The sequence below is a fragment of the Eschrichtius robustus genome, chromosome 3, assembly GCF_028021215.1.
Source record: "Eschrichtius robustus isolate mEscRob2 chromosome 3, mEscRob2.pri, whole genome shotgun sequence".
In the NCBI taxonomy this organism is placed as follows: domain Eukaryota; kingdom Metazoa; phylum Chordata; class Mammalia; order Artiodactyla; family Eschrichtiidae; genus Eschrichtius; species Eschrichtius robustus.
In genome coordinates, this window is record NC_090826.1 from 4,804,186 (window position 1) to 4,817,777 (window position 13,592).

Below are 13,592 nucleotides of genomic sequence, written 5' to 3' on the forward strand. Positions count from 1 at the left end.
TGCTTGCTCCCCACCCCTTCTCTCACCTCCACCCCCTCCAGGGTTGGGGGTCTCCCCAGCACTATAGCAGGGCAGCCCCTTCCCAAAGCCAGACCCTTGGGCCTCTTCTCTCAGACCCAGGGTCTACTCCCCACCTCCTTGCTGCCCACCACGCCCACCCTCTGAGGGCAACAGCACCCCGGCCAGCCAGAGACGGATAGCAGGGTCCGGGACCAAACGTTCCCAGGACTCAGCCAAAGAGGGGCGAGCCCACCACATGGAACAGCCAGGTCACGCTGCATCTCCAAAGGCAAAGAATGGACCACAATTTTACAAATAACAGGGGGCCGGGCCCTTTGGGGAGCATGGTCTAGGCTGATCCCCACTGGGATGGGGGCACAAGAAGTCAGTCTTCCCTGTCACACCAGGGTGTTGGCCAGAGGCAGGAGTAGGAGGGGTGTGGGCAGGGCCTGGGCAGAGGAAGGAAAGGGGGAGGGGTGGCCCAGTCCAGGGCCTGGGACCCACAGGTGTGTCCGGAGTCAGCCCCAGACACAAAAGGCCAGGCGCTGGCGGTCTCCTCCGCTGCCTGGCACCCTTGGTGCCGGGGTGGGGGACACATCCCAGGCCCCCAGCCCCTCATCGCCCCCCGCACCCCCGCGGTGTGCACCCGGGGCAGGGGTCTCGGCCGCCGCCTGCCCATCCGCTTAAAGACGCGCGCGGACGAGGGCGCGCGCACCCGCCCCGGCCTCCCCGCCCGGCCCCCCGCTCCCCTACCTGGCCTTCCCCGTGGCGGCCGCGACTCCCCGCCCAGCCGGGCTCGGAGTCCCCGGAGGGCAGCCCGGGGCTCGGCCTAGAGGCCGCGCGGCGCCCGGAGACGCCGGGTCCCGTCCCCATGGCGGCCGGAGGAAGCGGCGGTCTGCGCCGCCCGCCGGACAAAGCGCGGAGCCCCGCTTCCTGCCATTGTGCGGCCGCGCCCGCCCGCTGAGCGCGCCGGGACCCCGGGGGCGGGGAACACCCACCCTCCCGCCCGCAGCCCGGCTCTGACCCCCAGCCCAAAGGTCCCGGGCTCAGAGGGTCCCTCCCGGGCCTCCTCCTTCCTCCAGGGGAGCTCCTTGGATGCTGGGGGCAGGGGGCCCGCCGGTGACACACGCCCTCGCCTTGACTGCGGAATCCCGGCCCCCGCCCAGTCCCGCGGGCGCCCCACTCTGCTCACACCTCCACCCCGACCCCAACGCAAACGGCTGGAGCACAGGAGATCCCTCCCGGCCGAAAGGGCATCTCAGTCCCCTCCCTCCAGCCCTGGGGACCCCCGCCCCAGAGCCTCAGCCCGGGGGACCTCTTCCCCCTCCCCCGAGGGAGCTCCCTTAATGCTGGCGGCAGAAAAGGGGGGACCGGACCAGGGACACATCCCCCTCCGGGTCCTCAGACCCCGATCCCTGTCCAGCCCCGAGGACATCCGTCTCCGCTCTGACCACCGACTTCCCCGCCTCAGCCACCGCCGGCGCTCAGAGGCCCTCCTGAGGGTCATCTTAGTGCCCGCCCACAATCCAAGAGACCCCCGCCTCAGAGCCTGAGCCTGGGGGACCCCCGCTCCCACTGCCCAGGCCAGTGGTGCTGGCAGAGGAGCAGAGGGGCGCCGGTGACCACAGGTGGAGGCGGCGGGCGGAAGGCAGGCGCGCGGGGCGGAGAGGGTGGTGTTTGGGGAGCATCCAGGAGCGGAGTGAGACGGGGCTGTCGCGGAAAACCCCGCAGCCCAACTCAGCTTTCCGTGAGGCCCCTGCTGCTGCGGGCTGGTCCCTCCGGGCCAGGGGCCACGCGGGATTCCGGGTGCCCTACCGCCAGGGGGCGCTCATCAGAGACTGGCGAGGACGCCGACCAGGACTGGGGTGTGGTGCCGGGGTCCCCACTGTAGGTTGTCAAAGCGCTTTTACACTCATTCCCGGGAGGCGGAGGCGGGCACTGTTATCTTCATTCATCGCGTGGCGGATAAAGTGAGGGGAAAGTCCACAGGCAGGACTGACACCCAGACTTTTGACTCTGGGGTTCTGGAATGGCCTCCCTGGGGAACTCCTCAGGACCCATGGGGGAGGGGGACATGCTGTCATCGGCCCCCCCAACCCCTAGTCAGCTCCCCCTCAATCTGGTTCTGGGTGGAAAGAGGGTGGGAGAGCAGCAATTTATTCGGGCCAGGAGCTTTAGAGGACCCCCTTTGCTCCCAAATCCTGAGCCATCCACTGTCCACACCACTGGCAGATCTCTTGTAAACTAAAGCCTGCTCATGTCACTCCCCCACAAACCCTCCTGTGGCTTCCCATCTTGCTTAAAATAAAATCCCAACTGTGGCCTGGCTCCTACTGTGCCTTCTGGCCAGTTCCACAGGGTGGTCCGCCATGCTGGCTTCCTTCATCCCTACAACTCACCAAGCTCAGAGCCTGCACCTCTGCATCCTCTGTCTGGGACACAATGTGCCCCTGATCTTCCAACAGCTGGCACTGGGCCCCACCTTAACTGCTACCTCCCACGGAGGCCTTCACCCTTCTCTCAAAATAAATAGCCCCTTACCCTGAAACTCTCAAACCCCTTAACATTGAATCATTCCCTCCGAAGCAGCTATTACTACCTGATATTATCGTATTTCTTTGTTCACTTCTTGATTATCACTTTTCCCTGCTAGACTATCCTCTCCAGTGGCCAGGAGTCTTGGCTGTCCGGCCCACGCTTCATCCTCGGCACTTAGAATAGTCCTGGCCACCATAGGTGCTCCGTGCAGACTAGATGATAAATGGATGAACGAAAGCGGAGGAAGGGGCTTCATGCCAGAGAAGGCCACTGAGGCCTGAAAGGTCTTGGCCAGGATGTCCCTTTCTGTGGCCAACAGTCAACAAAGCTTTCCCCACTGCCTGTCCACAGGTTCTCTCCTTCCTCCTAGCATCCATGACCTTGGCTTGCTGGCCCCAGGCAGGTCAGTTTCCACCTCAAAGCTTGGAGGTGTTGCACATGCCCCCTGCCCCTACTGCTGCCCCCCACCCCGGCCAGCCGCTGAGCAGTCCCAAGTGCCCAGGCCTGTGCCAAGTCCTGTTCACTCTTCTAAAAGACCATAAGGAGGAAACACTGGTACTACCCCCATTCAACAGACAAAGAAACTGAGGTTCAGAAAGGTAAAGTGACTTGTACTAACAGCAGATGCCCACTGGACCACTACCCATGTGCCTCAGGCACAGGGAAGGCATGGGGACATGAAGACCAGCCCAGTGGTGGTTTGGGCAGCAGGGTCTTGAGGCCCACCCCCTTGGGGACAGGGCAGATCCCCAAGCCCACTGGCCTGGGGTAACCAGGTTGCATCAAGTGGAGACCATCAGGGCTGGGCCAGGACAGGTCACCAGAGGTCACCTGAGTGACCAGGTTCTGGCCACCCTGAATCATGCTCCTGCTTGGGTCCTCCATCCAGGGCTGGGGCTGCTCCTTAGAAGGCCAGGGCCCTGCTGCCCCAGAGCCAAGAGTGCAGGGTCAAGGAACCTGCAGAGCAAGGGAGGAAAGGCACCCCAGGCCCCTGCACCAGGGGAGGGAGGGAGGAGGCCTCAGCAGGCTCTGAGGTTCCCACCTCCTCTCTACACGAGACAGCTGAAATGGCCCATGCGCAGGCCCAAAAGGTCCCGGCCCCTGACTCCCTGGGGAGGGGGCCCCTCCCCAGGGGGCCCCTCCCCAGCCCAGCCGCAGCTCCAGGCTCATGAGTCAGGACTGGCTTGTTGAAACTGATACCCAGAAACCAGATGCTGGGGCTGATGAATAATGGAGTCGCCAAGGCAGGAGCCCCGCTCCCACTCCCGCCCAGCACCACCTCCCCAGCCCCAGAAAAGCAGAGGCCTGTGGGCATCCCCTCCCCCACAATGGGCTGGGGCCCCAGCCTGGTCTGCAGTGGGAGAGGGAGCTCCTTGTCTAGGAGAGGTCACAGGTCTGGGCCAAGGTCTGGAGCCAGTTCTGTGCTCCGTCCACAGGAGACTGGCCTAGAACCAGGAGTTGGGGCTCCCTGGCCAGGGGGACACCCCTGCCCAGGGGCTCCCAACCTGAGCTAAGCTCCCCTGGGAGCCTACCAGCCCCAGGGCCCCATCTGGTACTTTGGAAATCCAGGGGCGGAGGCTGCATGCGTGGGCATGTTGCCCGGCGGGGAGCCAGCTCTGCCAGGCTGCTCTCCTGCTCCCAATGGCCCACCTGGCTCCTCCCTTCCCCTAGGCCTGGGCCTCACCCCTCATCCTTGGGTTCTGGGGTCCACCTGGACGCAGAGCCTGCCCTACGGCCCTGCCCTGTGCCGGGCAGATGGCAGGGGTGTAGAGAACCTCTCTGCAGGCCAGCCCTACTGCACCAGCTGCAGAAGCCAGCAAGGCCCCTTCCTCCCCAGGGAGCTGACCAGCTGGGACTTGTCGGTGCTAGGGGGAGAAGGAAAGGCTGTGGTCCATGAACTTCACCTCCTGCCCAGTCCCTGCACAGATATGCCAGATCCTGGAGCCAGGACCCCGGCGTGGCAGGCTGTGCCCTTCTCCTGGCGCCTCTTTCCTCAGAGCCACACAAAAGGCTCCTTGGGAGGGAGTGGGGCAGAGAGCACAGGCCTGGGTTGTGGGAGACCTGCTTCTGGGGCCCATCTACCCCTCTGCCCTTCCCCACCTGTGTGAAGAGGGCACTGGCCAGTTCTCTAGAATTTTCTATCTAGGGATGGCTGCTGGGTCCTATTGTGTGCCTGGACTCTGGCAAAGGGGCAGAGGAATAGTGAAATCCTCCTAGAGCTCCCCAAACCTGGGGAAGGCAATGGAGGAATCTGTAGGGCCCGGGGCCCCCTGGGCCTCCACGTCCTCCGTCTTTCATCAAGGTGGGCCAGGGCCTCTCCTGGCTTCATGGGTCCTGTCCCTCTGCCCTTCCCCCTAGCGGGGGCCAGGCTTGGCCCAGGCTGCCTGAGGTGCAGACTCTCACGCCCCCTGCCGGCCTCGAGAGGGCTTTCCGCCTGGGACCGACTCGGACGCCCAGATGGGGCAAGGTCGCCAAAACCGCCCAACCAAGCCGCGCCAAAGCCCCTTCAGATCCCCTCGCCCCACCAGCAGCCCTCACACCAGGGCTGGGGCCCTGCAGACTCCTCACGATCATGTCTCCCAGCCGACCGCACCCTAGAGTCACTGTGGGGGCGGGCGCTGGAGCCCATTCCACCCTCAAGTAAGCGGAGGTGGGGCCAGTGGCGCCCATCGACACCCACCTGCTGGCCTAGGACTGTGCGGGACCCTCCACCCAGGGTTCTGTCCATTCATTCAGGGAGAGTCTTGGCGCCCGGACCCACCCCCGTCCGGACCCCAGCTTCCCCGTGAGACTCACCTGGGGACAAGGGTCTCCTCCCCAGTGGCTGGGGCTCGGGCCAAGGCTGCCAAAGCTCCGACGGGCCCGCAGGGAGAATGGGACCGGAGCCGCCGGGCGGGCTCGGTCCGCTCTGCGCCAGCTATGGGCGCCGGGCGTAGGGGAATTACGGTAGGCCGGCGCGGGCGCTACCACCTGGGCGGGCCCGGACGTACCATCGGCGCGCCCGGCTGGGACGGGGGAGGGTCTGCGGTCCCGGGAAGGGCCCGGCGCCCCACCCGGCGGCCCAGAGGGGTGGCAGGAGGGCCGGCCGGCGCTTGGAGCTAATCTAGGGTCCGCGCTGTGGACAGAGGGGAGGAGGCGCTTGTCACTGTTTCCGAGGGGCCTACCCTTTACAGACCTGCGGGAAGCTCAAAGTCTGTAGTCTTTAACCTGGGCTTGAAGACCCGAGCTCGGCCGCCCCCGACTAGGGCCCGCGGCGGGACGCTGCCCCCCGGGGTCCAGGCGGGGGGACCCGCAGGCCCAGCCCGTCCCGGGAATCGCCCCAAGCCAGGCTCGCTTCCGCTGGATTCTGAACGGCGCCCTCCACGGCGCCTGAGAAACGGGCCCGCCTTGCTCCGTGCCTCCCTCTTTTTTCCTGGCCCACGCCTAGCAGGTCCTGAAAAAGGGGGCCATTCTGCCCTTTGGTGGTTCCCAGCATCTTGAGTTTAGAATAACTCTGTGCTCAGGACTGGAGGTGGAGATAGTGTCTGGGGACACAGGGATCCCACTGAGAAGGCAGGCCACCCAGCCCCAAGCACACCTCCCTGCTTCCCTAATTACCGAAGCTAGCAGATGGGCGTGGTTGGGCTGGGACCCCCGTGGGAGCCTCCGGGTTCAGGCCTACCTGCATTTTCCCAATTCTAGACCACCTCCATCAGGCCCCTCACCAGGCCTGGGCCTCCAGGCTGCTGGAGCCCCCTCCTAATGGGAGCTACCCTCCTCGTCAGCACTGACCTTCCTGGGGCTGGTCCACACCAGAGCAACTCATCTCCGCCAGGTAGCATGAGGTGGGTCCTCTGTCTCTGCCTCTTGGGCACCCCGGGCTTTCACCTTCTCCCCTCCAAATTACTTAGCCAAAGCCCCCAGATTCCCCTTGCGTTGCTCCGCTGGTCCTGCCCCATTCTCCAGCTGCACACTGGACTGCCCCCTGTCTACAGCTGACTAGCATCTCCACAGACCAGCCACCTCCAGAGATCCCCAGAATCTGGCCATTCTCAAGGGCACCCTGGCTGGCCCCCTACCTCTTACCCCCAAAGCATTGCCCAGGAGAATAGGTCACTCCCTCTCCCATTATTCACTACATCCTGCCCATTCTTTCTCCACAAGGACCTCAGATCCACCCCTTCCTCTGCCCTGTGGCCACTGGTCTTCATCTGACAACCCCTCCCCTAGACACACACACCACCCCTCCCGACTCATCCCTGCCACCTCACAGCCCACTGTTAAGCTGGAAGAGAGCTCTGAAGTCATCAAATTGAACCTCCACTCTCTCTGCTTAAATACTTCTAGGGATGGGGTACTCACTATCTACGTGCATCAGGGAACAGCTTCAGCTGTTGGAAACTCTTGCCTATACTGAACCAAAGCTCACCTCCCTGCCAGGCCCCTTGGGACCCATGCAGAAAAACTCACCTCCCTTTCCTCCTGACAGTTCCTTAGAAATGGTAGGCTCTGAGGACAGACAGACCTGGTTGAGTTCTGGCCTTGCCTGGTCAAGTCATTGCACCTCCCTGCTTCTCAGTGTCTTGTCTCTAAAATGGAGATGGGGTGGTCCCTACTGCACAGGGTTGGGGGAGGACTAAATGAGGTCCCCGTGGTGAGGCACTAAAGCAGGGCCTGGCACATAGTAGGTGCTGAGTAAATGGTGGCTGCTAGAACTAATACCTTTAAGGATGATGCCCTAGGGTCCCATCTCCAGGATAAACACCCCCAAGTCTTCTGTCCCCTCAAATGTGGTCCCCTAGGCCAGTGTCAGCCCTCCTCCATGTCCCCTTCTGACCCGAGGTGCCCTGTACAGACTTTCATCAGAGTGCCCAGCTCAAGGGAGCCCAGACTCTGCCCTGTGGTTAACTTGCAGCAGGGCGGGGTCACCCACTGTGTCATCACCCGGCCCCCTGGGACAGAGGGAGCAAACACTTCCTCCGTCTCCCTGACAGGACACCTGCCCTGGGAACTGGACAGATGTGCAATAAACATTTGTCTGGCTGGGTGGGGTTGGCTGGGGTCTGGGATGGAACCCAAGGAGGTCTCAGATCTCAGGGAGGGGAAGGAGGACACGCGCGAAGTCTAGGGGTTTCTCTCCCCCTGCAAGGAAGATGGACACGTGGCTGCAGATAGCATCCTCTTGAACACCTGCAGCAAGCCACACTGTGCTAAGCAGTTCGCATGTCAGCCCTCTTTTTCATCCTTGTTGCAACTTGAGAAGCCTCAGTTTCCAGATGAGGAAACTGAGGCTCAAAGAGGTGTAGTGACTTGCCCAGGGTCACGCAGCGGGAAAGGGGTGGGCTGTGAACCTGGAGCTCCCAGGTGTGGGCTACTCTATACATCTTCATCCTGGGGAAGGGTAGGGACACAACTTCCCTCCGGTGATCCCCAAGGCAGGTAATCCAGACACCTCACCTGGACATCAGGGTGTTCCCTCTTCAGCTTTGCCTCCCTTTCCCCATCCCCTCCTCAGCCCTGCTCGCTCCTTACATCCTCAGAAAGCCTCCTGGCTCACTCAGCTTTCTTCCAGCTCAATACCCCCTCATTTCTCTCGACACCAGCAGCCTCCTCCAGGAAGCCCATCCTGGTTATCCCCATCCCTCTAGAGTGAACTCCAGGGACAGGAGGTAGGGGTGGGGTGGCTGATTCATCTCAAAAGCCCCAGCACCCAGGAGAGGCTCAAATAAAACCTCAAGGGTGGGGCTTCCCTGGTGGCGCAGTGGTTAAGAATCCGCCTGCCAATGCAGGGGACACGGGTTTGAGCCCTGGTCCAGGAAGATCCCACATGCCGCGCAGCAACTAAGCCCGTGTGCCACAACTACTGAGCCTGAGTTCTAGAGCCCGCGAGCCACAACTACTGAAGCCCATGCACCTAGAGCCCAGGCTCCGCAACAAGAGAAGCCACCGCAATGAGAAGCCCGCGCACCGCAATGAGGAGTAGCCCCCGCTCGCCGCAACTAGAGAGAGCCCGCGCGCAACAAAGACCCAACGCAGCCAAAAATATAAATAAATAAATAAATAAATAAATAAACAAACAATAAATAAACACCCCTCAAGGGTGGGCCTGGAAGCGGAAGGGTCCAGCTCTGTTGGAAGATGGCCCTTCCCCAGGGTAGCCTGGGGGGCCAGTTTGACAAACCCAAGTCCTCACTTCCCTCCTCCTCCCAGTGGGGCTGGGATGCAGCTCTGGGAGGGCAGAACCTTTGTTCCCTGGAGATCTCCAGGGCCTAGAACCAGGCCTGGCACAGCAGGTGCTTAAAGCTGATTTGGTGAATGAATGAATGACGTCATCTCCTTCAGAAAGCTAGTCACATCCTGCTAGCCGTTCCTCGAATGGCTGGGGAGGAGAGTGAGAACGATGCTCTCCGTCTCACTCCAGGCCAAGCTGTGCCAGTCGTGCTGTGTGATGTGGGCAAGTTCTTTCGTCTCTCTGAGCCTCAGTTTCCTTACGTTTCACGTGGGAATAATAATAATGCTTTTCTTCTGAGGTTCTCTCGAGGGTTCAGTGAGACAAGCATGAGGGCCTAACAACCTGCCTGGTGGTTATTATTATCACCAACAATAGGATGTTCTGGAACTTCCCTGGCAGTCCAGTGGTTGGGACACCGCGCTTCCACTGCAGGGGGCACGGGTTCGATCTCTGGTCGGGGAACTAAGATCCTATGTGCACACGGTGCGGCCAGAAAATAGAAAACAACAACAATAGGATATTCTTCGCTCCTCTTTCTCACAAAACCTGGGTGTCATTCACCTCCTCTCACCCTCTGCTCCAGCCTGCTCATACCCTTGGCAAGACCTGCCTCCCACCCCTTCTCTCCTGCCTCTGCACTTCTGCCTGTGGCAGTCCCCCCTTCCTGGAGGGCCCTTGCCTTCTGCTCTGCCTATCCACGTTTTCACTTCCACCAGAGGCCACCTCCTCCGGGATGTCCTCCCTGACTAGCCCTTCTCCCTCTGATGGCTCAGGCATCCTTGTCCCCCAAGTCTGTGTCATTTGTCCCAGAGTGGGTCCCACCAGTGATAGGACTTGGGCTCTCCCCCTGCAGGCTGGGTGACCCTCTGGCTGCTGATGCCAATGTCAGCCATGCTGAGTTGCAGGCAGCCCAGGGCTGGGACCTGGAAGCTGCAGAGGACCCACACATGCTCTGACACCAGCTCTCATCTCACAGGCCTCACCCCTGGCCCTTCCTGCGGCAGCTTGTGGGCCCGCCCCAGGAGGAGCAGCTGCCCACAGGAGAGGCGGGGACAGTGTGGCCTGGCCCCCTTTGTCACCCCTGCGGGTCAGGCAGAGGGCCCAAGGCTTTGCAGGCCCCTGGCAGGATGTAACTGAGGATAACTGAGGCCAGTTTGTTGCCAGGAGCCCCCATCTAGGGGAGAGGCAACCAGCCAACACCAGAGCCCCGATGCCAGGCACCATCCGTGCCAGCAGATTGCATCTGACATCACAGCCACCCCCTTGCCTGGTGACCACGGCAACTGGAAGCCTCCCCCTCCTCTCCCCGCCCGCGGAACAGTCCTCCACGTTCCTTCTAACTGTGGTCTTCCTGTGCAGAATGTGAGCGCGTGTGTCTGGATGGACGGGGGTAACAGGGTGGCATTTTTAATTTCCTGCAGCTGGCAGAGCTGAGCCACACAGTGGTTAGGAACAGGGCTCTGGCACCATACAGATCTGGGTTCCGGGTTCAAATCTCAGCTCTACCACATCCTAGCCATATGTTCTTAGGTGGACTGCTACCTCTCAACTATAGATGAGAATAATGACAGGACAGATGTCAGAAGGCCAGAGGGAGGAGACAGAGTCCTCAGTGCCCACAGTGAGTTGTGGCAGTTACAACTATTGTCACTCAGATGCGTGCTGGGAGGGGCCAAACCTGGGTTCAAACCCTTGCTCGGTCTCTCCTGAGCTGTGGGGCCTCCTCCAATCACAGGACCTCTCTGAACCTTGGTATCTTCATCTGGAAAACAGGGCAACGACCGACGCCTTCCCAGCAGAGCTGCCACAGCACAGAAGGCACAGAGCCCAGCACGAACCAGGCAGAAGTGCCCCGCCGTCTCTGTTATCCTTATCCCTCTTGTTTTGTCCACTCGTAGCTCCCAAGTCCTGACACTCCATGACCAGTTGGTCCCTTCTTCCCTTTGTCATCCCCAGGCCCACAGTCACTATCACAAAGTCCCAAAGTGTCCCTGACCCCTGCCCAGGCCTGAAGAGTGGCCTGGTGCCCCAGGAAGAGTGCCCGTTGGGCACTGGAATGGAACCTTGGTGGGGGGCGTGGGGGGGGTGTCCCTTCTTGCTGATTCTCAGTTTCCTCATCCGTGACATAGAGTGGCAGCTCCTGTCACCTCAGGGCTGTAAGGACTGCAGTGCAGGAAAGGGCTCTGGGGCACCCCTGCTCCAGCAGCCCTTGCAGAAGTCCCCCCCGCCCCACTGTTTCTGAACCGGGGTCAGCCCCTCTGCCTCCTAAACCAGCCACCCTATGGCCCTGCCCACCCCTGAACCCACACGACCCTGTAGCCAGGCCAGCTGCACCCCTGCCAGGGCCCTGTGGATTTCCGGGCCTGGACAGAGAGAGCGGTTAGAGCCCTGTCCCCTCTGCCCCCAGCTGCTCCCAGGCCCTCCAGCCGCCCTACCTTAGCCGCCCGCCCCTTGTCCATGCAGTCGGGGTTCTGACAGCACAGCCCCTTCTCTTCAGCCAGGCTCCGGTCTTCTGCAAAGGAGAGAAGAGGGTTACTAGTCGGGCGGGGCCCAGGGAGGGTGCGCCCCAGGCGGGGGCACCCAGGCTCCCCGGGGCCCCAGGAGCCTCCTGACCAGAGGATGGGTGGGGCCATCTCCTCAATGCACCCTTCAAAGGAGGGCAGTGTCCCTTTCTCTTTTAAATGCCAACTTATCTGCATGGGAATCTGTTAGCAGAGCCCTTTTCTTGTAGCAGCTCCCCAGGGAAAGTATCCAGATTCCAGGGGGAGAAAACGTCTTTGGAAATGAGCAGCTCCCTCTCTCTGTACCACTAGTCTGGGGAGGGGGATGGCTCAGTGACCTTGGGGCCCCAGGGTTCCTGGGGGATCCCTGCAAGACTGCGGGGGAAAGGGGGATGCCAGGGGCCCAAGATCCCTTCCTACCCCTGTCCTCCACATCGCTGCCTCTATTGATGGTCTCCCCCGCAGAAGCCTGGGGTGGTCCCCCTCACCCGCTGTCCGTCTTTGACCCAGAATTTGGTCCCCTCCAAGCTAGCTGCCTCTCTTCCTGGGGCGCAGCAGCGGAGGGGGCAAGGAAGGGGGAAGAAGAGGCTGCCCGCCCCGGTCAGCTTGCAGGGCCAGGGGAAGGGCTGATGAAGCGCGCCCCGACACGGGGCACAGTTTGGACCCCCGCAGCCCTGATTCCGAGACCGGCGTCTACCTCCCACCGCGAGCAGGCCTTCCCCAAAGGAGGCGGCAGGCTGAGCCCCCGCCTGCCGAGGGGAAGGAGCTGGCCCTGCCCTCCCATTGATCCTCCCCCGCCCCAAACTCCCCGGCCTGCCCGCGATGCCCCTCGCCCGCGCCCCTCCCCGAGCCGGCGCGGAGGCGGCCAGGCCCGCCGGCCTGCATGGCGAGGCCCGGCCGGGGGGCCCGCACTCACCCATGGAAGAGGCGCCGGGAGGCCGGGAACGCGGGCGGTGCGGGGGCCGCCGCGGGCCGGCCGGGGGCGAGCGCAACGGCGGCGTGGGGCGGACGCCGGCCGAGCGCCGGGGGAGAGGCCGGAGCGCCGCGGCCGCGGGACCCTCTGCGGCTAGAGGCGGGGCGGGGCAGGTGGGCGGTGGGAGGAGCCGAGCGGCGGCCCCGCCTGCGGAGGGCGGGACTCCGCGCCCCGCCCCCTGCGCCCCTCCGACTGGACCCCCGCTGGGCAGAGCCTGCCCCCGGGCGCGGGGCATCTGCCGGGAGGAAGCGACCCATCCTCCCTCCCCGAAACTGGAGCCTCCCCCTCCTCTCTGAAAAGTCGTGGGTGTGACCAAAGGCCATCCCTCCGCCCCCCAGCTCCCTCAGCCTGCCAGCCACCTCAAAAGAAAACACCTCTGTTTTTGATGTGGTCCGGAGACATTTTCTCAGTCTCCTGGAAAGTGGGAATGAAGGCATTTTAGACAACTCTGCTATTTCTCCTGGCCCCAAAGGTACCGTCTAAGTGGAAACGGTGCCTTCTTGCAGATAGGCATGCAGGTCAGGACAGCTCCCTGCACACTTTGTCCTCCCCCCCCAGCAGAGGACCCTCCCCTCATTTAGAGATGCTGTCAGCGGTGGGGGTAAGGGTTCCATAAATGGAGTGGGCTTGGTGGCTACTGTTGTTTTATTACTGTCATCTGTGTGTTGGTTAGCATTTTTAAAACTTTATGGAAGTATAAAATAAATATGTACGGAACAGTGCAGCTCTCATGAGTACACAGCTCAGAAAATTTTCACAAAACGTATTTTTACAAAATAACTGGCACCCAGGTTAAGAAGCAGAGCATCACCAGACCCCCTGCAGAAGTCTCCCTCATGGGAGCTGCCAGCCACCCCCCACCCCCCAGGGGATGCTGTCCTGACCTCTCTTTCCATTAGTTTTGCCTGGTCTTGTACTTCATGTAAATGGCACCATGAGATACTTGGACAACATTTTAATGTTTACAAAACACTTTTCGCTACAGAAATGGAGCCTGGGGGGAGGTGGCCAAGACTCTCCCAAGGGACTCAGAGTTCTCCTGAGCCTGCGTAGACCCCATCCCACCTGCAAGTTGGTGCTGGGAGGCTCTGGGTAGATGAGATCCAGGTGTGGAAGATCCAGTTTCCCATGGGACCCGGGTCTCTCTCCCAAAGTCTCCCCTGGTCCCTTCCCCAACCAGAGTAGGGTGCCTGCCTTTCTATGTGCATCTATTTCATGGGCTGGCCCTGGGGACTCACGGGTGACCAGGACCCCGTCCCTGCCCTCAGGGACTCGTGACAGAGGGAACTGTGAAGGATCCCAAGTCTTCTGGGTTCTCTGGATTCACTCAGCAAACACACAGCAAGGGTCCTCTGAGGGCCCACCATGT

General features: G+C 61.8%; 1 protein-coding gene across 6 annotated transcripts in view; it reads right to left on the bottom strand.

The window, feature by feature from the left end:
- PLEKHG5 (pleckstrin homology and RhoGEF domain containing G5) overlaps positions 1-13,592 on the bottom strand; it is a 51,626-nt gene that overhangs the window by 16,828 nt on the left and 21,206 nt on the right. For 3 of the 6 annotated variants that reach the window (XM_068538777.1, XM_068538776.1, XM_068538781.1), the window contains exon 2: positions 11,185-11,261. In XM_068538777.1, coding sequence (XP_068394878.1) covers positions 11,185-11,261 — 77 coding nt within the window. Of the gene's footprint in view, positions 1-753; positions 874-11,184; positions 11,262-12,166; positions 12,233-13,592 lie in introns of those variants that run through there. The other 3 variants (XM_068538778.1, XM_068538779.1, XM_068538780.1) reach the window with 2 other exon arrangements.